General features: G+C 45.0%; 1 protein-coding gene across 1 annotated transcript in view; it reads left to right on the top strand.

The window, feature by feature from the left end:
- Positions 1-1,309: 1,309 nt before the first annotated feature.
- The window catches only part of LOC118788012 (ankyrin repeat and BTB/POZ domain-containing protein 2-like), a 48,710-nt gene continuing 28,761 nt past the window's right edge, over positions 1,310-21,258 (top strand). Inside the window, exon 1 of the mRNA XM_036543829.1 lies at positions 1,310-2,688. Within this exon, the coding sequence (XP_036399722.1) occupies positions 1,830-2,688 (859 nt within the window). The 5' untranslated portion in view covers positions 1,310-1,829. The remainder of the gene's footprint in view (positions 2,689-21,258) is intronic.

Here is a 21,258-nt window from a genome sequence, read left to right as displayed (position 1 = left end):
TTGGTTGTTGAAAAGTATTGTTAGTGTGTCAGTGTATCAATGACAGAAACAAATGCCGAAATGAGTTCTCCGAGTGTGTATATGCACAAATACACTGTATATGTATATTACTGACTAAGATTGTCTAAACCCCCTCTTTCGTCCCATACAGGTTACACATTCTTTGTCTACAGCTGAGGATTTGTCTATTTAAAACATAAAACATATAAATGGAAAACAAAGACAGGGATATACATTCTAAGGATAATTTCTGTGAAATTGTTTTTGTAGAAAGTTTAACGAATGTAATGATTTTTTGTTTATGGTTTTATCTTTGTTTTTTAGAAATAAAATTTTAAGCAAAAGTACCATACAGGTTTGGACGGTTTTGTTCCCCCATACTTGGATAGAACACACTCTCCGCCGCCCGTCTTTTGTGCTGTACGGCACTCATCTGTCGTTTGGACCACTGTGCAGTTCCATACTTTTCCAGAGGGGGGCAAGTGACTATTGCCTATCATTTCAGAACGATAACAATTTGACAACGTAAGAATACGTTTGATAGGCTTAACACATAATTAATTTATATCATGCCCCTCCTATATATTCTCCTTAAGTAAAACAAGCTAAGACAAGCTCAAATTTATTTTCAATGCCAATGTGCCAATTCGGATAAACAGTGACAAAATCTACCAAAATACGAGCCAAACATTCTTAGCGGGCTATTATTCAGATAAAAATTGTAAGCTTTAAATCTGACACAATATTTTGTTTTTATTATATTCTGTGCCCACAAACACCTACCCGAATTTGGGGGGAATCAAACAATTCACGTATTTGAGTGACATTTCCCTCAGTTGGACGCCCAAGAGCTGTATTCATAGAATGGACATTGGCTAAAAATACACCATGGCATAATAATTCGGCACGTTCACAAGCATTACTTTTTTTCACAGACTGCTGGTATGCATTATGTATACAGTCCTGTGTTCCTACCACCATTATCCTCAAGGGACAAGGAAAACTGGTAATACTAGCACTCGCTCTGTTTCGGAAGATATGTCCCGTGCTAGTTACCACTATTTTTTAACCTTAGCTACTTCGCACATAACTACATATGCAATAAAATAACTGATTTCCAGAATCGTACTTCTCTCCATCACTTTCCAAAGTTCAGTACTGCAGACTGTTGTAAACTCTAGCATCGCAGATCTGATTGGCTCTTACAACACAGTTAGCTCCTGATTGGTGCACATAAAGTTCTGCGCTGACGTACCAGTCTTTTAACACTCCGCAGTACACAGCCAGTTAAAAGTCATTAGGACTACTAAACTGTTCGCACGCGAACGACAGCTCAAGCCTCGAATTTACAAAACTTCCAACACATGGACCACCTACAGGATGAGATTTAGTTTGTGTAGCGATATACCTATGGAATACGTCACGTATATATACGTAGAGACAAGCTAATCGCTTGGAAGTCTTGACAAGGAGCATGATACTGACATGAGAACGTAGACTGAGGCATAGCCTGAAAGCGAGGCTCCGGGGAACAGCGGTTCGTAAAGCAGTCGAGGGACGAGGCATGCTTTGGGGTGCGTGGTGTGATTTGTGATGTTTATACTTAACGCATAGCGTCACCAAACCAAGGGAATTGTGTGAAGGGAGCACTGAAGTGTTGTACTTTAGCTAATGCTGCATGCGATCATTAACCTGAGTACGTACAGTTGATGTTGAGCGAAGTAGCGTAGCTAGGATCCAGACAGCAGAGCTTATTGCCTGTGAAGTTTGCCGTCTCTGGGCACTCAGCTTTGACGTTTTGGCTGGAAGAAACGCCAGTCGTGGCAGAGATGAGCAGTTCCAACATGAAGACCTTGGAGGACCTGACTCTGGACTCGGGCTATGGGGCAGAAGACTCGTACAAATCTCTGAGCCTGTCGTCCTCCAAGTCAAACTCGCAGGCGTTCATGAGCGCTCCTCACCGGGGAAACTGGTGGTACTACTCTGGTTCCATGAACAGCAGAAACAACAGCTGGGACACGGTGAACACGGTGCTGCCAGAGGACCCCGAGGATATTTTCTCCAAGTGTCCCCGTTTGCCGGACCTGGAGGAGTTCCCCTGGACCGACGAGGAGGTGGGCAAAATCCTACGCAAAGTCTCGGGCAAAGGAGCCGCTTTCTCTACTGAGTCTGTCCGGAGGCTCTCCACTCTCATGCGAAGGGCTCTGATAAGGATTTCGAGAGAAGCCCAGAGGCTGAGCGTAATGCACTGCCGCTGTACCCGCTTCGAGGTGCAGAGCGCTATCCGGCTGGTGCTGAGCTGGGCACTCGCGGAAAGCTGCGTGTCGGCCACGGTGAAAGCCATCTCCCTGTACAGCATGAGCGCCGGCGAGTGTCTGCGCAAAGGCAAGTCCGCCCGCTGCGGACTCACCTTCTCTGTGGGACGCTTTTTCCGCTGGATGGTGGACACCCGAATATCGGTGCGCATCCACGAGTACGCAGCCATCTGCTTGACCGCCTGCATGGAGTGCTTGGTGGAGGAAGTGGGCACGAGGGTTCTGATGTCCGAGCGGCAACAGAGCGCGGACGGCGGGCTGCCCCCCAGCACAGTGACAGCAGAAGTGTTAGACGGGGTCGTAAACAACGACGCTGAACTTTGGGGTGTCCTGCAGCACTACGAGCACCTGATATGCGGGAAGAACGCCAACGGTAAGCAGCTAGCTGGCAGTATCAGGCTAACATGCCAGTTATGTGGAAGATGTGCAATATTGCAAAATGATGATACCCCCCTGCACAGTGTCTTTACAAAATTATGGGCGGTTTCATAACGCCCAAATGTTCATTTGAACAATTGTAAAGTTGGTGATAAAAAACAACAGTCAGGCCATCGAGTGGTTTAATGACTGAGTAGTAGAACTACGAAGAGTCGACTAGGAGAAATAGGTAATATGTTAATCTTGTGTGTGCATGATATTTATGGAAATAGGGTTTGGCCTGTACGTACTGAGATCTAAAGGGATCTTTATGAAGTGTGGCTGCTCTTTGAGTGTTCATCTTCAATTTGAAAATATCTGTATCAGCAATGGGGTTTTTCTGTTGAATGTCTGCTGCTGGTGGAAGGAAGACCTTACCACATAGATTGTGCATGTCTGTGTATATGTATGTGTGTGTGGCACGACTAGGCACAATGCAGATCCATTACTTTCCTGGGATAAATTGCCCCCGATTTCCAAGTTTCCCGAGATGCGCTACACTTACACCGCGCTTGCCATTATTCTAGTCTTCTTGAGAAAAACCTTTCTGTCAATGGAAAGGAACAGCAAACCGGTGCATTTTAATGATTCGCAGCGCTGTCAGTCTTGGCGCAGTTCCCCAGCCCCAAAGTCCCGTCAACTGTGTGATATGATGTGGAGCGGCATGAACCAGTAAAGCGCGTCAAGACCGTGCCCTACGAAAAAGCCCAAATGAATGTCGGCATTGATGGGGTCTTTCTCGCTCCTGCCCCAAACGCATTCGACTTCCCTGCAGAGCAGACGTGTAACACCGCAGGGAAGCATCAGTAAGTCTTTCCGTCTTGTTAGAGCGTACCTTGGATTTCCTCATCGGAGAATCGACTCGGGAGTGAATCATATCTGACAGCTTTTCTGGCTGGAAAGTAGGATTGCATTGGAAGAATGTTTGAGGGCTAAATGCGTAGTGCAGTTCCATCCAGAGAAATGAATCACATATTCCAAGAACAGGCTCACACATACTGCACAGTAGCAGGAGAATCGCTCAGAGTTCTACCTGCTCAGAGCTAATGGATAGATGTTTTGATCCAGTCCTTTTTATTTTAAAGAGCACATCTGCAGATAGATCAGTCTAAATATGGCATTATTCATTTTTGATCAATTGTTTATTATTTATTCTGGTCTCCTTAGTGGTTAAGGAGCCAGTTGCGTGTATTTGTGAAAGAGCAGTATTATTTTTTAGTTCTTAAGGTGCTGGCATTTAAAGCTTATGAACCAAAGGTTGGAAGTTTTATATCCCATGTGGGGCACAGCTATTGGACCCTTGGCACAGGGCCATGAATTTGAATTACTTCAGTAAACATCCAGCTGTATAAATTAACAAAAAAACTTTTGCCAGCTTTGCACATTAGTCATTCTGGGGTGGGGGGGGGGGGGGGGGGGGGGGGGCATGGACGTGAGTATGATTTTAGAGAGGAAATCAGTGCAGTTTCCCCTCAAACTGCATAATGTCTTTCAGGTGAGCATGGCGTTGTGCGTTGTGTATGTAGTAACGTGAATCTGAGGCCGGTCTCCCAGGGCTGCTCTGCTGGGTAGAGCGAGAGGTCTCCAGAGGAGGGGTAGGTAGCGCGTCTGTCATCCCCGCGGTGAGAAACGTCTCTGTTTGTGCAGAACATGCTTCCTCCCCTCCAGCTGTGAGTTGGGCCCTTTCTCCACGCGCTCTCTATCCACGGTTTACTCCCCAGTGCCGCTCATTGATTGTAAGCCAGTGTTTGTACATTGTAATTAGGGTTTGTTTGCGGCTTACCAGCGTCGGCCCAAGCACGGATTTTCGCAGGCACACAATGCCCCTTTGTTCTCTTTTGAACTTCGCGAGCGGAGCGGACCGCGGTCGAGAGAGGAAAAAAAAAATAAACCGTAACAAGGAGAAGAGGGACTGAGTGGACAAAACAGCGACTAACCCTCCGCTCCCCCATCTGTAATCTGCTGTTTGTCAGCATGTCTGCGCCCGGAAACGCAGTTCCGTGATGGAGGAGGGAAGGCCGCCTGGCACACAATGAAAAGAAATTAGAATAAACAAAATGGAGTCCTGTTTAAATCAATGGCAGCTTTGTGAGCAAATAATAGCGTAGGCACAGAACCTACCTATGAACTGTTAATGTGTGTCCTGAACCTGTTTTTGATGAACCTGTTTTTACGAAGAACTATCTTGTCAGTTTAAGAAAGAGTCGCCCATCTGCATTTGATTGCTTTTTACTTAGGCCTAATTGTGTCTAATGCTGAGGCATTATTTCATCCTTGTTCTTTTCACATGGAAACATTTCAATCATAACAGAGGCTGGCCTACATGAAAAAAAAAACGGTAATTACAGCAGAGGGACTGAATATTGGTTTCAACTTAAAGCTTAAAACTTTTCATTGCACCTAAAATTAGGGTCAAATGAGACGCAGTCATGTGAAAAAAGGAATCGGTTGTTAACTAGTGACTCTGTTTTAGACCGACATACTTGTCAATTGTGCAGCACCACCAAAAACAGGTTCCGAGATGTCATTAAATAAAGTTAGATTCACTGCCTCCTCTGAGGCTCAGCAGTTCCCTCTGATTTTAATGTGAGAATCCAAGGGATTTGTAGTGACATTGAGCATGCTAGAACTGAGCTGGATGAAGGCGCTTTTTGGGGGAGCGTTGCCACTGGTCCGTGAGTCTCACATTTGCACAGTCTCTCTTTGCACTTTCCACATGGGGCTGGTCACGTGACTCGCTCGATGTGAAGTCAAGCCAGCTTTAAACAGGAAATGATATATATGCACATTTAGCCCCACGGCGTTAGTGTATTGCCGGACGTGCACTCTCTGTACGCCGCTGCCATTGTTGTTTCAATCAATTTCCAGCGGGCTTGCTGCTCTTTTCATAAGCACTAAAACCGATCAATAGGAGGCCGAGAGTATTAAGCCTGACACAGGGTTTGTTTTAGCTCTCTTAGGGTCAACAAATCCAAAACGAGAGGCTAACCAGCCATCAACACGAGGCACGACTGTAAGCCCGATGTATCCAGAAAGTGTGGCTACCGTAATCAATACATGTAAATACATGTAGATATATAGAGAGGTTGTTTATCTCCAGCTAAGAAGAGACAGGGCAGTTTCATTCCTGCTGTTGTGTTGGGTATCTTTAGATGCACGGTGCGTGCTGGGGCCTGTTTGTTCCTGCAGGGAGAGGGAGGGAGCTGCTCCTGGCTGGGCGTGTTGGGCTGGAGGTGGGGAGCGTCTCGGAGCTGGAAGGCTGTCCCCGCTGCACAAAAGCTCCTCTCTCACGCGCCCGAGAGCCGTCCCCACATCTGGAAACCTTTAAGGCAGAAATGACTTCTACGGCTCCAATAACAAGCAGGCCTTCCCTTTCCTTTTAAAATGCCCCCCTGCTCCACTGCGACTTTATTTATTTATTTATTTATTTATTTATTTGTTTGCCGCTTCTGCTGCGGTTGTGAAGAACTTCCTTAGTTAACTGAGAGTAGGGGGGGGGGAGGAGGGCAGGGGGGCAGGATCTTATAGTTGTCCCTTTGTGTCAGCAGGACTTACTCTTTTGTAGCTGCTCCCGAGACACTGCAGCTAATATCCAGACAGCCAGAGACAGGATGCCATTCTGTTTGGCGATTGGCTGAGAGATTAAAGTGCGCTGAAGGGAAGTGACTTGCCTGAGCTGTGTTACATAAGTGGGATAATTAGCAGACTGCTTTCTCCTATAGCTGATTATCAATGCATCAGCCCGAATGGAGCAAAGTATTGATTGATGGGAAATGGGAAACGTGATGCAGAAGGAATTGGAAAAGTGAGCTTGAATAGTTCTTTGAAAGCCCTTGTTGAATAATGGATGTTGGGTAATGGGGACCATGTTGCACCGCGTCCTTCGGCTTTCCTCTCGTTTGTGATACAGACGACGGGAATGGCCAGAGACCGCCCGCTTAAAAGCCTTTGGCTGATTTCATCCCCCGTCCGGCCTTCACCCGGAGCTGGTGTGTTACAGAGCAGCGTGGGAAACGTAGGCAGGGAGTTCAGTAGCTCTGTGGTCACCCAGATGGAAAAACCAGGCTCTGGAAGTACATTTCAATTTCCACAAAACTGGCCAAAAATCAGTTTTGAAATATGGGGATCCTGTACAAAATATAACATATTTAGCCATGTTTTTAGAAGCAGGCCTATATGTATAAATAGACATCCATATCCGTATGTGTTTTTGTTAATCTATACGTATCTGTATTTTAAACATTGGGCATATGGTCTCTTCGGATGGGTAGATAGTTTAACAGATGTAGCCTACTTTTACGGGGTGGCTATATATCAAGCAGAAAGTAGAGCAGGAAAACAGCAGATTTTAAGTTGGGTCATGCGCTTTGTTTTCCCTCATGGCATGGATCCCGCTCAATATAACCAGCCTCGCATGTATGCGGTGCAAGTACGGGCAACCACTTTCCTGTCCGACCCGTAGTCCCAGCTGTAACCGCCAGGCACCAAAAGAAGCAGTCTCGTTTAAAAGAAGCTCGTATTTCACAGACGCTGATTATCTGGAAGGCGGGGGGAGCAGCCGCATTCTGCAGTCGTCCGTCCCGGGAATCGAGAATTCTCACAACCGGGAACTGCTGCTGCCCAAAAGCAAGGGATTTAAGCGGTCATATTTTTTACTCGCGTTTTTCTCATCGTGCACGTCTCCCTCCCACAGAATAGCAGTGGCGTGAGTCACTGGCCAGTGTTTACAGAGGGTCAGCTGATTTCCGCTGACGGGCAGAAAGTTCAGCATTAGGTAGGCAATGTGCTGTGTGCCGCGTGCCCACTTGGTCAGGCACACCTTTGGCTCCCATTTAAAGATAGTTAGGAACTCGTGAGTCCTGGGTTTACTGTGGTTCGTCTCCTAATGAGAACAGCAGCAGGGCCTTATTTGGCTGGCAGGGCTTGGCTCCTCAATGCAGCTTCGGCACCTGTGTGGGGTATGGGCCAGCCCCTCCTGCCCCCCCTCTCCTCCACTGCCACGTGGAGCTCGCTTACTTGGTCCATCTCTATTTCTCTCTCTCTCTCTCTCTCTCTCTCCCTCTCTCTCTCCCCCTCTCTCCCTCAAACACACGCACACACATACATGCACAGAGAGCCCTATTGAGGATGTGACAAAGCTCATTAAAGGAGACGGGTAACCTCAGTGTGATCGACACGTGGAGTTGTGGCTTGGCTTGCCGCAGAACCCGCTTTGTAGGTGCTGTCGTCCTGTCCCCCTGTATCCATGGAAACTATACGTAGACAGGAAATCGGGGATAGGATGGGAAGATGGCCAGATGGTTTAGTGTTTGACATATCTCTTATGAGGAGAAAAGGCTGTCTTTCAGAGTCGGACTGGAAAGGGAAGGGGAAGTAATTAGACCTCTCTGTGGATCATGTGTTTCTGAATTTTTGTTTAATGTCTTGCGTGAACAGATGTCCTGCCTGGGCAGTGAAACCCTCATAATCCCGCCCTTTACATAAACCAGGTGGACTTGTGCGTTTAACAAGTAAAGTCCTTAACTTTGCAAGACTTGTTGTGCCTTAAAAGAGAGGCCCATTTATTCTGCAGTCCTGCTTTCGAATACTTGGCCAATGAAGCTATCAGAAACATATTCGAAAAGCAGCGCAGGCCTAATTTATACACTGTGCGGTTTGGAAATGCACTAAACCATGCTTTCAGTAGCTTGGAATGACCATTTGCGCATCAGACTGGAGTTTGTGGTCATGCTTTTGACTTATTGATGATGGGGTAAACTGTACGTAAAATAATCTAATGGACATGCAGCTTGTGACGGCAAAACATGAAGGAAACAGATGCTTCAACTTATCATACTCATTGGTATTTTAGTCTCTTTTATTCTTCATTTAGGTTACTGCAGTTTTAAGATGATTTTTTTGCATAGATCACATGTATAACTCCAAAGGAAGTGTTACAGTCATGCCAAATAAATCATTCAGGGGTTTGGAGATGGTATGGCTTGTAAGGGTAGAATATAATTGCAACATGCAATCAGAGATATAATGCAATTTGATTTCACAACTTCTTTGAAAAGTGTTGACAATAAAGGCTTCACTGATCTACAAAAAGCCCTTTCATTTACTCTTCTGTCACCCTCAAATATGTTAACAATAATAGTGTAAATTACTTAATTGCTATCTACCAGCAAGAAGTGTGTTTTGCCTGGCCAAATTGTTGCAGTTGGGAAGTGTTGGTTCAAGATGGAATCACTGTAACATTTGAGTGCGTTGCAGGGGGAGTTCCTGCACTAAGTGGAAACAGATTTTCTCACTGAGGGGGCCTCAGCCCGTGCAGCACGTTCTGACCAAACTCACCCACTCGCCCCTGACCTTCAGCCCTCTCCCTCTCCCTCCCCAGCTATCCGTCATCACACTCCTGGAAGTGTGTCTGCCTCAGCCACTGTTTATCTATCTAATACCGGCCGGCCCTCAAGCTGCGCTTCACTCAAGGTTCAGCTCTACCCCGCAATGCATTATTACACCATTCACACACAGTGCTCTGATAACCTCATCCTGTGCTGCTTCAGGTTGAAGCGAAGGCAGAAGATCGAATTGAAAAAAAAAAAGAAAATGAAAGAAAATGACAATGTTTCTTTTTGTGTTCAAGAGGGGGAATGTTTTTCCTTATTGAGCATTCAGAACTTTCCAAGGTTAATTTTGCATTATGTAAAAGGGTGAAAGGAGTGCAGCTGTGTGTCATCTAACTCCCAAGATTATTGTCCGGATGGGGCAACCGAACAGGAAAAGCAAAAGGTGCAATCGGTGACACTTCTGCTGATCACACATGTCTTAAAATAACGCGTTGAGGTGAATGGGATTTCCCCGCCATCGGGATACACTAATTTGCAGTAATAGCGGGTTATAGGAAGTGGAAGCTTCCCCTCACACAAACATGGTTTTAGGTCCTTCTCCACCAGTGTGGCACAGCACTGTTTGGACATGGAGAGCTGTTACGGCGGTCAGGATCTAAAAGGAGTCTGAGAAAATGAGAGGTTGCGGAGGAGACAAGGTCTACATTATCCAGTTGAGAGGTGTAATTGGTGAGCAAGAGCTTGCAGATAATATGCTGGGAACTCCTGTTTGGACTGTGTGCTGTGACCTCAAATCATTGTTATGTTATTGCCTTCAGAGGGGATCACAGCCCACTAAACCAAATGGCTTTGAAATACAGCTTTCCCAGTCATGTTTGGTTTGAACTGATAGAATTGTTAAAGGTCATTTAAAAAGCATGATGCTAATGTCCATAGTAAAATACAGCTGTAAAGGAGGGTAGGAATGATTGACCTATATCAGGCCACTTTGAGAAGGGGAGCCAGGGATTAATTTTCCTTTCTTCTTGAGTTTGCCTGGCACACCATTGCTTCCTGGAGAAATGTATTGATTTGAGGTGGCATTATGATTTTAAATGATGCAGTCAGTCACAAACCTGAACATATAACCACATTAATTAAACATCAGTCAAAGTGGGAGAGGTAGAATCAGTGTACCCAGTGGTCAAAAGGAACAACGTCCAGTGCCCAAAATTAGCCAAACTATTCAGCTAGGGCTGTGGCTGGTTTAACCAGGGTTGTGCCAGGGACATTGTGGCCCTGCATGAGCGAGTGCACCCCACAGGAAGACTTCAGCAGCCTGTGTGGAACTGCACAAACCAAGCAGGACTTATGTGGTGCATTGCATCTGTATTGGGCAAGTCAACTGGCTATTACTGGCTGGAGCTGGAACAATTTATGAAGGCCTTTAGATGCCCTACATTATAAACTGCAGGCTTATTTATAAATTATTGTGTGAAAAGTTGAAACTTGGAGTTTTTATATGCTTCTGAAAGGCGTCAATATATAACGAGATTTGGGTTTCTGCTTCATGCCACATGTAGAAATGCTGGGGAAAAAACTGAGTGTTTTTTTTTTTCCTGTATGAGTCCTTGATTGCATCTACATGTACTAGTACACTTAATACCTCCTATGAAATTAAGTCATTGAGTGTCGAAATTAGTCTGCGTCTCAAGTCCCTGCGTGTTTCACCCTCACTGTAAAAGGATCTGTGTCTCTGAGTACGGCCTGGTTTCATTCACAGTCGTACAGGCCGGTACCGTCGCAGGCTGAAGCCTCCTCTCGGAGTGAGTGATTACACAGTGTGGGTCCGGGACGAGCAGGGCATCGCCTCTGTGTTGTTTTGAGCTGACCTGGCTGCGCTGTATCTGTCTCCTCTCTGCCTGGGGTTTATTGATGGTTGTCTGTGGCATCCAACCCCCCCCCCCCCCCCCCCCCCCCCACCCACCCTCCTGGCAATGGAGGCCCCACCTCCATGCCCCTAGGAGCAAGTCTGCTTGGTTATCCCTAAATACCACGGTGCAGCCTCCCCTCTTGCCCTGCCCCCTCCCTCCCTAGGGCCTGTGGAAGGGTGGGGGAGGGGGGGGGGGGGGTGTGGCTGCTAACTGGACTCTGCTTGGCTCAGTCCGGCCAGGCCGACGCTGTGGAATGTGAACGTGTGCTCAGTAAAGACCCTGCAGACGCAGCCTGCTCACAGCTGCTCCCAGGCTGCCGTTTGATCTCCCTCACCTCTCCCGCCCACTGTTCCCAGCATATCAGGACGGTGGGAAGGGAGACACAGCACCTGTTACAAGACGGGGGAGGGAGGGGGTTGGAGCGAGAAGGGGCGGCTGCTAAGTACCGAGATACTTAGGGCTAATCGCAAGACTGTGCAGGTCGAAAGGATCTTCTGTTCAAGGAAGTTGGATTCAGCAGAAATATGTATGATGAACAGGTTTTGTGAGAAAATTGCACTCGTTCCAGGTATTTGAGGCACTTCAGGTTACATGCAGAGTTTTTAGCAGGTGTGGTTTTTGTGAGTCATTGTAACAGTCAATATTGCTGTACGTACTACTTACTGTAACTGTTCCCATTAGATAATGTCTAACACGCCCTCCCCAACATTCCGTCATAGACAGTTGTGTGTTCTGCACCGGCCATTCTGTCTCCATTACACAGCAGGACTGTCTTTTCGTGACTCGGAACAGAAGGGGGAGTGTGATCAGCTGTAATCCAAAGGTTGGAAGGGTTGGGAATTTCTGAGGGGAGCCTCAGGTCAGAAAGCAGAACTTGCATCATATTCAAAACAGTTCTTGCTTTGGCGTTGCCCTAGAACGTATCCCCAATTCAAAATAATGGTATTTTAATGGCAAGATGAAGCAAAGCAGTGCTATGTCAACCGTGTAACATAGAACACAGACGTACAGTCAATACAGCTGAACAAATCAGACACTCCCATCCTGTACAGAGTGCTCATTGTCTGTCCCTCAGGGTGTGACATGACGTGCTTGCATACTGGGCCATCTCATACTGTGGCCCACACACACACACACACACACACACACATGCTTCTGACATGTGTGGGGTGTGTCTCTCCTGGCTGGGTGTCTCTGACAGGAAGCCGGGACACTTGTCTCTGATCTCCCCACACTTCCGCTCAGGCCTGTGTACACCCTATTTAGAAGCTTAATTGCTTTCTGTTTTCTTTAAATTGAGAAAGGGGTGTGGGGGGAGGGGGAGGGGTGCTGGTGGCAGTGGTGGGAGGTTGTGGCTCGGCAGCAGCACTTTACTTCATAACATTAGAATCTTTGGAGATAAGAGTTTTTGCTCTGCGTGTAGGAGTAGCTGTGTATGTACTCCTTTCTTCTGGCTCTCCTCTTCCTCTGGCTCTTTCCCCTTCTCCTTCTCTTCATCTCCCTTCTTTTGTTTTCACGTTTTTGTTTGTCCTTGTTCTTTTTATTGCTTATTGCTTCTCCCCTCTATTATTTATGCTCTTCATGAGCACTGCTCAGCAAAGCGCTTTCAAAATGAAAGCCTTCCCCTCTCCGTCTCTCCTTTGGAGCATGGAACATCTGGGTCTGTGTATCAGCTGGGGTGAGAGACAGTGTACAGAGTAATCGACTGTTCCATTGAGAGGCTGAGTTTCCTCAGACTGTGATGTAATCTACCCAATGAGTTCGGGAACAGGAGAGCGAGGAAGGACAGTTTGGCTTAACCCTCTGTGTCCATAATAATCGTGTAGACCTGAGAATAAAAGTACAACTTTCCAATTTTGTCTATGCTTGATAATATGTTGATTGATATGGTTTATTGTGTGTCAACAATTTTGATGTTATGAAACAGTTGTGATACCCCCAAATTAATTATTTCTATTGTTGATCATTAATTAACTAAACCATTTTGTCTACATTTATGTAGAAAATGAAACTGTGGAAAAATGGTTGAATGAACATGCCAGTCGACCCCAAAGCGATGAACATGGTAGTTTTGTACCTTTCTGGCATTTTATAAACTTTCCCTGAAACCCAGGTGTTTCTTGAAAGGCTAAAACGGTTCAGCTCATTTCAGTTGTTCAGGTGTTTGTTAAACAGAAGGAGCGGCAGGTATGACCTCACCATAATGTCATCTTTTCTGTGATTCACACGCAAGTGCCTTGTCTACCAGTGCTCATGCAGAGTGTCAGTCCTCCCTTGTAGCGTTTAGGGGCAGAGATGACACAGTGGCTTTTTTTTCAGTCTCTCTTGGTAATAGGAGACAACAGAGGAAGTCACCCAGACTGTGGTGAAATAATTCTCAAGTACAAACAGAGGGCTAGCAGAGAGCCCACAGTACTGTCTTCCACTCAATATGGTGTGGCTGTAAAGGATTTTGACTTTCCTATAAAATCTCCTCATTTTCAGTTTTGTGGGTCACTGAATTTATGATGGCTACGTTGCTGCCAGCTTCTGCACCAAGGACGGTTTCTTAATGTTCCATTCCCTACACACAGATGTCTGGCCAAGTGTTACCTGTGACACCTTTTGAGACTGCTAAGTCATTACACACAGTCCCCCAACTGAACATATGCTTGACACTTCTCACAGTTGACACTCTACAAATTAAAAACTCACAAATTCATCAATTCAGTGTTTATTGAAGATTGTCTTTATACTGTAATTTTTTTTGTATTTTCCTACAAAAGCTTTTAGTAGAGGGACTTTATTGTGTGTGAGACTTTCTGAGCCAGGATCACAATCTGAGTGAAACATGTAAATAATGCCCTCGCTATAGTGATAGCAGTACACCGCAAGAATTGTGTGGGGTAGTTGTGCATGATTCATATGGAAATGGACACAGCACATACTATTAAAGCGTGGGACCTGTTTTTAAAAACACAGCATATGAATCAGAGGAATTGCTTATTGAAACAAAACCCTTCCAGGATACTGAAGTAGGCGACCTTCCTGTGAAAACACTGCATGCTAAAGCACAGGACTTGCTTGCTGAAACACAGTTTGCATGCTGAACTGAAGCAGGGGACCACATTAAAACGCAGCCTTGACGCTTTCCTGAAGCAGAGGCTAATATCAGCAAGCTGAGAGACTGAAGAGTCCAAAAAGGACACTTTTACTGTGATTTTGACATGACTTGGATGACTCCCCCGTATATTGCTTGTGACCTTCACTGACTCACCTGCGTCTGAGAGACCGTGTGTTTGACTGTAATGTTGTGTTGTGTCAGAGCAGAGTGTAATCTCTCTCTCTCATATATATGGGGCAGAGCACTCAGGTGCAGGGCCTCTTGCCCAGGACGGGGAAGTGGCTGCACAGACATCAAAAGGCCATTGCCCTGGGGGAATTCTCTGGTAGCGTCTCCGCTCCACGACCTTCAGAGCCAAATCCCCCATCAGAGCTCTGCCTTCATACCCTGTCTGCAAGTGCACCTTGAAATGTTATTATCGTGAGCCGTTTGGGAGCAGCAGATGGAGTTTTAGTGTCTTGTGGGGTAGGAGGTGGTATTTTTGATGGAGGTTTCTCTTGCGATTTCAAGATTGAGCCCTTTTTTTCATTTTTACAAGAATCGCTCTCAGGTTTTTACAAGGTGCATACTGCTGTCCGGTTGGTGCTAGTGAGGGTTTTGACGGCCACAGTATCCTCCAAATGAGGCAGCACATCCCGCTGTTAACTTTTCAAGTACACTCCGAGGAATAACCGAATAACCCTGCAAAAAGGCAGCACCTGATGCTGACATGTGTAGAAGATTAGGGCAGGAATGTCATTTCATTTGTCAGATCGGCCTTCAGTCCTGCTTTGAATGGAAACAGCCACACAGCTAAAAGGCACCAAGGGTGGATTTATGGGAAAATCTGACAGTGCACAGCGCTGTTTTTGGAGAAGAGCAGCGTGCTCGTGTCTGTACAGTAAGAGTAGTGAGGAAGGTCTGGCATCTCCACAGCGCTGGAATCGTAGTGTAGCCAGGGGATCGCTATCTCCTCTGTCTTCTTAGAGCAGCAGTTGATAGAATAACCACAGAATCGCGTAACGTTACACTGAAACTCGTGGGAGAATGAAAAGATGGGCTTAGGAACTGTTTTTGGAGATGCGGCAAGGCCTGTGGAAGTCATTATTCTCGATAAAAAGAGGGAGGCCGGCTTTCGCCTGTAAAAGTGTGAGCCCCGATCCGTCAGCACCGCTAAGGGTACGCTTCTTTTGGGCCGGGCTTTAAAGCCTATAATTGGGTTAATTCTCTGCTCCCTCCTCCTTCCCTCCCAAATATTTCCACTCTTTGGCATCGAACCTGTCCTGAGATGAGAGAGCGCAAGCTCTCCGTTTGGAAGAAGGTATGTCATCTAGCATGGCTTTAACATGGCACGTTTTCCTCTCAAGTAGACAGAGGTAATTATCTCCACTGTGCTGTCCAGGTTTCTCACAGGATAGGTCAAAAATATGTGGAGTCAATAGAAAAAAAGACTTCAGAGGAAAGGAAGGGGAAAATGTAAAAAAAGATACTGTAAACACACAAGGATGCCAGATCTGCAGGATCTCAGGCGCTGAATTCCCTGTTGTGCCTGACATTGAGACTTTAGAAAATGAAAGTTGAAAAAGTATGGAATTTGGCTGCGCCGCCCACACCCTCTGTACTCTTGGCCTGGGTAAGGCCGTATCCCTTGAGCCTTTGCTGCGGAAAACTGTTACTGGTAGAGACAGGGCCATCTGGATGGCCTGGCCAGGGGTTTGTGTTTATGTTGAAACTAGCAAAAACTCTGGGGACTGTGGGATAGAGGATCCTGGGCAACCATTCTGTGAGAAAACTGTCACAACCTTGGAATGAATGGGAGAATGTGCACAGGTTTCTCACTAAAAACCTTGTGTTTGGACAGTAGCTGTGTTTATTAATAGCCTCCTCCTCAAACAGCAGTCAGCTGGTAGCCAACATTCTCCTATGTGTGTGGGCAGGAAGTTACCAACACCTCTTGGAGATGACCTTTGACATGGGCTAACTGTTTACCACAGACCCCTGCAAATATAACATTGTTACTTGCTGTTGTCATGTATTGTGTCTGAACTATTTATTGAGTGATGAATCATTCAGCTTCAATAGTGTCATTATGAAAGGTCTCCATGAAGCCTCACTGGGAACAGTATTTGAATGGTAATGGATGAAGAGAGTCTAGCTTTATAATTTATTAGATGTAGGCTTTGAATATTTTTTAATTACATATTGCATTAAACACAATTATTAATCACAGCCAAGACCCTTAGCTTGTTAAAACAAGAGGAACAATCTCCCTGTAATTATTTTGTCATTTTAGGGAGTGAATTGCTTTAAAAACTGCTTGACCTTTACTTCACCTTTCAAAGTCGGGAAATGTATTTAACAGTAACGTTTTTTTTCCTTGAGAAATAGTAAAAGAACAAATTGACTTTGGCACAGAAATAACTGCAGCGTTGAAAAAATGTCCTGTTTTATAGTTTTACAGAGAGAGATGATGGAGATTTTTAAAGCAGAAGTAGCAAGCGATCCTTCCTGCAAAGCTATCCCTGCTTTTCCCATTTGATGTATGAATCGCTCCTGTGGGTGACCAGTTGGCTGCTGTACCAGTAGCCACATCCAGCTGTCACTGCAGCCTAGTGGGATAGAGGGTGGGAGGTCAGTGAATAAACGACATTCAGGCTAAGCCTTGTGTCCATTTTAAGCGTTCAGTCTGCACACGGTGTCCGCTCTCACACACATTTTTCTTCCCTCACCCTCTCTGTCTGTCTCTCTATCCTTTCTGCCACTCTGTTCTTCCTCTTCACATCAGCGATCGTTGCTGCTAACAAGCTTCAGTCAGTAGGAGCATTTGTGGTGTGGAATACAGGGGTAGAAACATACAAGCTACTGTCAGCAGAACACAGGTCTGCACAGAGAAGATATGTCATATGGCAGTAGTGTGATGAGACAATGAAGATTTGAGTGGCCTGAGATGTTACGAATGGGAACAGTTTGAAAGCCCCTTTAGTAGTGTCCGCTGGACACAGGGGGAGGATCAAGGGGACAGTATAATGTTGATGTATCACACCGTGACATCCGGTGATAGGTGCTTTCCAAAGAGAACCATGCAAAGGTACATGCCTCTGTTGCATCCTGAGAGAAATATATTTTTGCAGTCATTTGTTTCCCGAACTGAAGCTCACCTGTGACCATTTACGATATCTACAGTCGATACACTGTGTTTCCATGCCAGAAATGCACATGATTGTTGGACAGGTCTGTGAGGCTACTGATGCATTCCTTTCCTCATATGGAACATTTAGAAAAAGTGTAACCAAGCTAAAGGACAGAAGACTGTGTTAACCATAATGCGCCGCCACCTCATTTTCTTACTACAGCGAAAATCACCCATTGGTGTTGAAGTCATATAAGACAACCAAGGGAAATATGCTTTACCATCATACGAAAACATTGATGAGAAGTGAAATACCCACAAACATCTGGTCGAACTAGAGAGAGAGAATGAGTCAGAGAGAGCTGAAACAGCTCAGCTCAAAGCCCAACAATTGTTAAGGCCTCTATTTTTGACTTCACATAAATTGTATATTTTTATTATGCCGCATAGCCTTTTGTATTTCCTAAAGGAAGATGCAGGTTTTATAAGATGACTGCCACAAATGGCTCTTTAATAGTTTTCAACAGGAAAACTTCTCAGATGTTGCTTGTAAAGGTCAGGGCTAATACATCTCTCTTGACTGGGGCTGACGTTTCTTTAGGTCACTTCCAATTAATCTCTTACTGCAGATTCAGATCATGCTTTGAAAGTTTGCAGGCAGAAAGCCGAGATGACTATAAATCATTCCTCCTCTTCAAACCTTCTTGCGGTCCAAAAAAAAAAAAAAGGCTTTTGCGCGTAACTGGAGATGAAATTACCACGATATTGGTATAGACCTGTTTTCTTCCTCAAGGCTGACAGAATTTAAGCAGTATACAGATGCTTAACCGGTTGTTCTCACAAATGTCCTGGGGCTGAAGTATGTCCTCAAGGTGAAGATAAAAAGTACTGGAACAGAACATGTGAGTAGTTTTGTGAAGGAACAAAAGGAAGAGGATGGGCAAGAGCAAACTCACAGAGAGTCATTGTCTCTTTAGAAGGTCTGAAGTGATCTCTTCTGCTGTGTGTGAGGAAGAGAGAGATGTCTCAAGTAGGTGTAACCACCAAAGGTCATTGTGGAGGAGGTGGGGATGGGCTTTGTCTTCAGTTTTTTTTCTCCTCCCAATTGGATTGGAGATTTGGAAACTACCGCTTTTGTATGTGTGTGTGAGAGAGAGAGCCTAAAGAATAAGCAGAAGGGTCGGTAAATACAGTACGTAATGTTCTTAGCTGTTTTCCTTGGAAGCCATGCTGCTCCTTTGTTTTCCCAGGCTCTGTGTTTCGTCCGTTATCTCTGAAAGAGAGTGGGTTATACTGCGAGAGTAAGCTGTTGTCAGCCTAGCTGTGGAGATAAACAACAGTACTAAGTGATGAGGTGAACAGACCTTGGGACACATGATGTGGTATGTTTATATTGTGCCCACAAACATTTTTTTCATATTGAACACATTATATACACACATTGCATTAAATACTCATATCCCTTTATATCTTTTCAGCAACATCCTAATGTTCATAGACATTTTCATGATAGAGAGGACTAGTATACTAGTATTCTAGTATTTGTGTTTAGGCCAAGGTGGATTGTATGTCTATTTCATATGTATAAACCTTTATGCTGAAACTGTATTTTTTTCCAATTCAAATAGACCATTTTGTACAGCTGAGTTTTGGTGCTGGGACAATTGGAATCCCCTTTCTCTTGATAATGAACTCAATGGCTTGTTTTGTATGGAGAGAACACTGGCTCTTTGTTTAAAACTTTTCATTCTTTTCATCAAAGGAAGAAAGAATTCTGAAATAGCTGTCAGTTTTAAAGGGACTGTGCAGTGGCATGCGGACGGCCATGTTGTAAGCATTGAACGGCACAAGCGCTTTATAATTATAGGCAGTACATTAGACAGTGTAATTGGGCTGAATGTCACCTAGTCTGTGCCAGGAAAATGAGGTTAGTTTTTTTCCCCTGGTAAGAAACTGGTTTCCGCAATAAAATGGAGACTATGGGCTGTAATGCTTGTAGATTTTAATAAGAGAAAATAAGAATTTTGCCAACTGCTTATGTTACATTTCATTCGTCAGAAGTGCACCATGATACTGCTGTCTGTTGAATCAAGTTGTTGCCAAAGTGTTCAGACGAAAATACCTCTGCCGAGCTCAGGGAATGTTAATCGCTAAAAAGCGGCTTTTAAATGTGAAAAGGAATTTCAGCTCAGCCTTTGAAATACAGACACATTTCACCCACCCCTTTTATCGTGAGAAACACAATAACTATGTGCTAAGGCTATAAAACAGAACAAAACAACAAGAAATAGGTCAAGAATTCCACTACAGTCCTGAGCCTGCCGTTTGTTCGTTTAAGTTTCCTACTGGGTGAGTTTGTGAGCCTGATTACTTTGTAATCATTAGTTGCTCGTTGGATGTGGGATGCCGTCTGTAACAGGCAAAACACTAAGAGGCACCATCTCGCTGTCTTCCGCAATCCTATCTGCGCAGTTGTTTTATTTTTCTTTAACAAAACCGAGCAAAAAAAGGAGAAATCGTTCGGGGAAGTCATGTTTTTTTCTTTCCTCTGTTGAGATGCACACGCACACACGCGCCCGACGGGACTTGTTTGAACGCACTTATCTCTAGACGCTTAGAGATAACGGTGCTACTACGTGCGCCCGTTCTATCTACAGCACCTCTTAACTCAGTTTCCATCAAAGTTTTCGTCTATCAGACGTGCTGATGATGGAGTGCCAAACAACAGCGTCATTGTGCAGTTTGGAATAACGGGAACATTGTGCGCAAATAGGTGTGTGCCGTATGTTTCGATGCGGGAAGCCGAGAAAATAGACTTGTTCCACAAATTAAGCGGAGAGAGTTAAGAAGGCAATAGCACACCGGCCCTGAATTGCAAAAAGAGAGACAATGCTTTGTTCTTTTTGACGCCCCCTTGCCTTGCATTAGAATGAGATATCTTCTAAAATACATTTTGCTCTTCCAAAAAAAAAAAAGTCTGTTCTTAGAAGCACTTTGCCAGAAGACTTTCTAAGTAAAACCGAGGGAAATACTTTCATGTTAAAATCTGACACTTATGGTGAGTTTGTCCAATGCATTCATTATCGCATTTGTAACACCTCATCTTTTGGCACCTCATTTTATGATGGCAACATTGTCCTGACAATAAAAGTTCATTTAATTAAAATGGTGGGGTGGAGGTCGGGATGTGGTCTGCATTTCATTAGCAGGAAGAAAAACACCAGCCCACACAGTCTGTAATGTGAAATGTGAACAGAAAACATATATATCAAAGAAAGCCTTCTTTTCCATTACTTCTAAATTAAGAGTTGATGGCATATTTTGAAACATTGAATTTGAAATCTAGCAAAACGCCTCAGGCACCAGGCAAAGCCGGGCTGGAATTTTAAAAAATACATATATCAAAGGCAGCTCTTGATGAAGTCATGTTGAGGATTTGTTGAGCAGAGCTGCTTACAGAAATCTAATGTACAGCACAGAGGTCAGCCTGAAAAGCTGTTGAACACACAAACACATAGAACAATAGATCAGGAAGCCACATTGCAGATTAGCGCATTAAGGATAACCTCTGACTTTGATATATTAAGGTATTTGCTCACTTAAGTCATATTGAGATGTCAGTGTTTGCAGTGGTGTTTTCCTGCTTCATTTTCTCTGTGGAAATCTGCTGTAGTTGTCGCTGCTCTTTCTCTGCCTGTTCGTCTCCTGACCATGTTGGACGAGTCTCCATTTTGACAGATTAATTACTTCTGGTCAAGTCAGCCTCGCACTGGGGTGATAACACGGTTTCTACATTTAGCTCTCAGCTCAGCACCTCTGACCTGTCAGGACTGAGGCAGAAGTGTCAGGGACGTCAGTCGGAGCCACCGGCCATCAGTCAAAGCAGCAGTGATTAATTAGCGCTTAACGATCGCTTGGGAACTGATCAGTGACTGCTCCTGACAGACGCAGATAGCCTGGATCACCCTGGCTCAGATAGGGGGGACTTGCCAGGGTTATGTAAACACATGGTTAATGTAACCTTCTGAGAGATAATTCTGCGCCTGCATGGACCCATAGGGAGTCTTTC

This window comes from Megalops cyprinoides, chromosome 13 (assembly GCF_013368585.1).
Source record: "Megalops cyprinoides isolate fMegCyp1 chromosome 13, fMegCyp1.pri, whole genome shotgun sequence".
In the NCBI taxonomy this organism is placed as follows: Eukaryota; Metazoa; Chordata; class Actinopteri; order Elopiformes; family Megalopidae; genus Megalops; species Megalops cyprinoides.
This window is presented reverse-complemented; position numbering and strand designations above follow the sequence as displayed.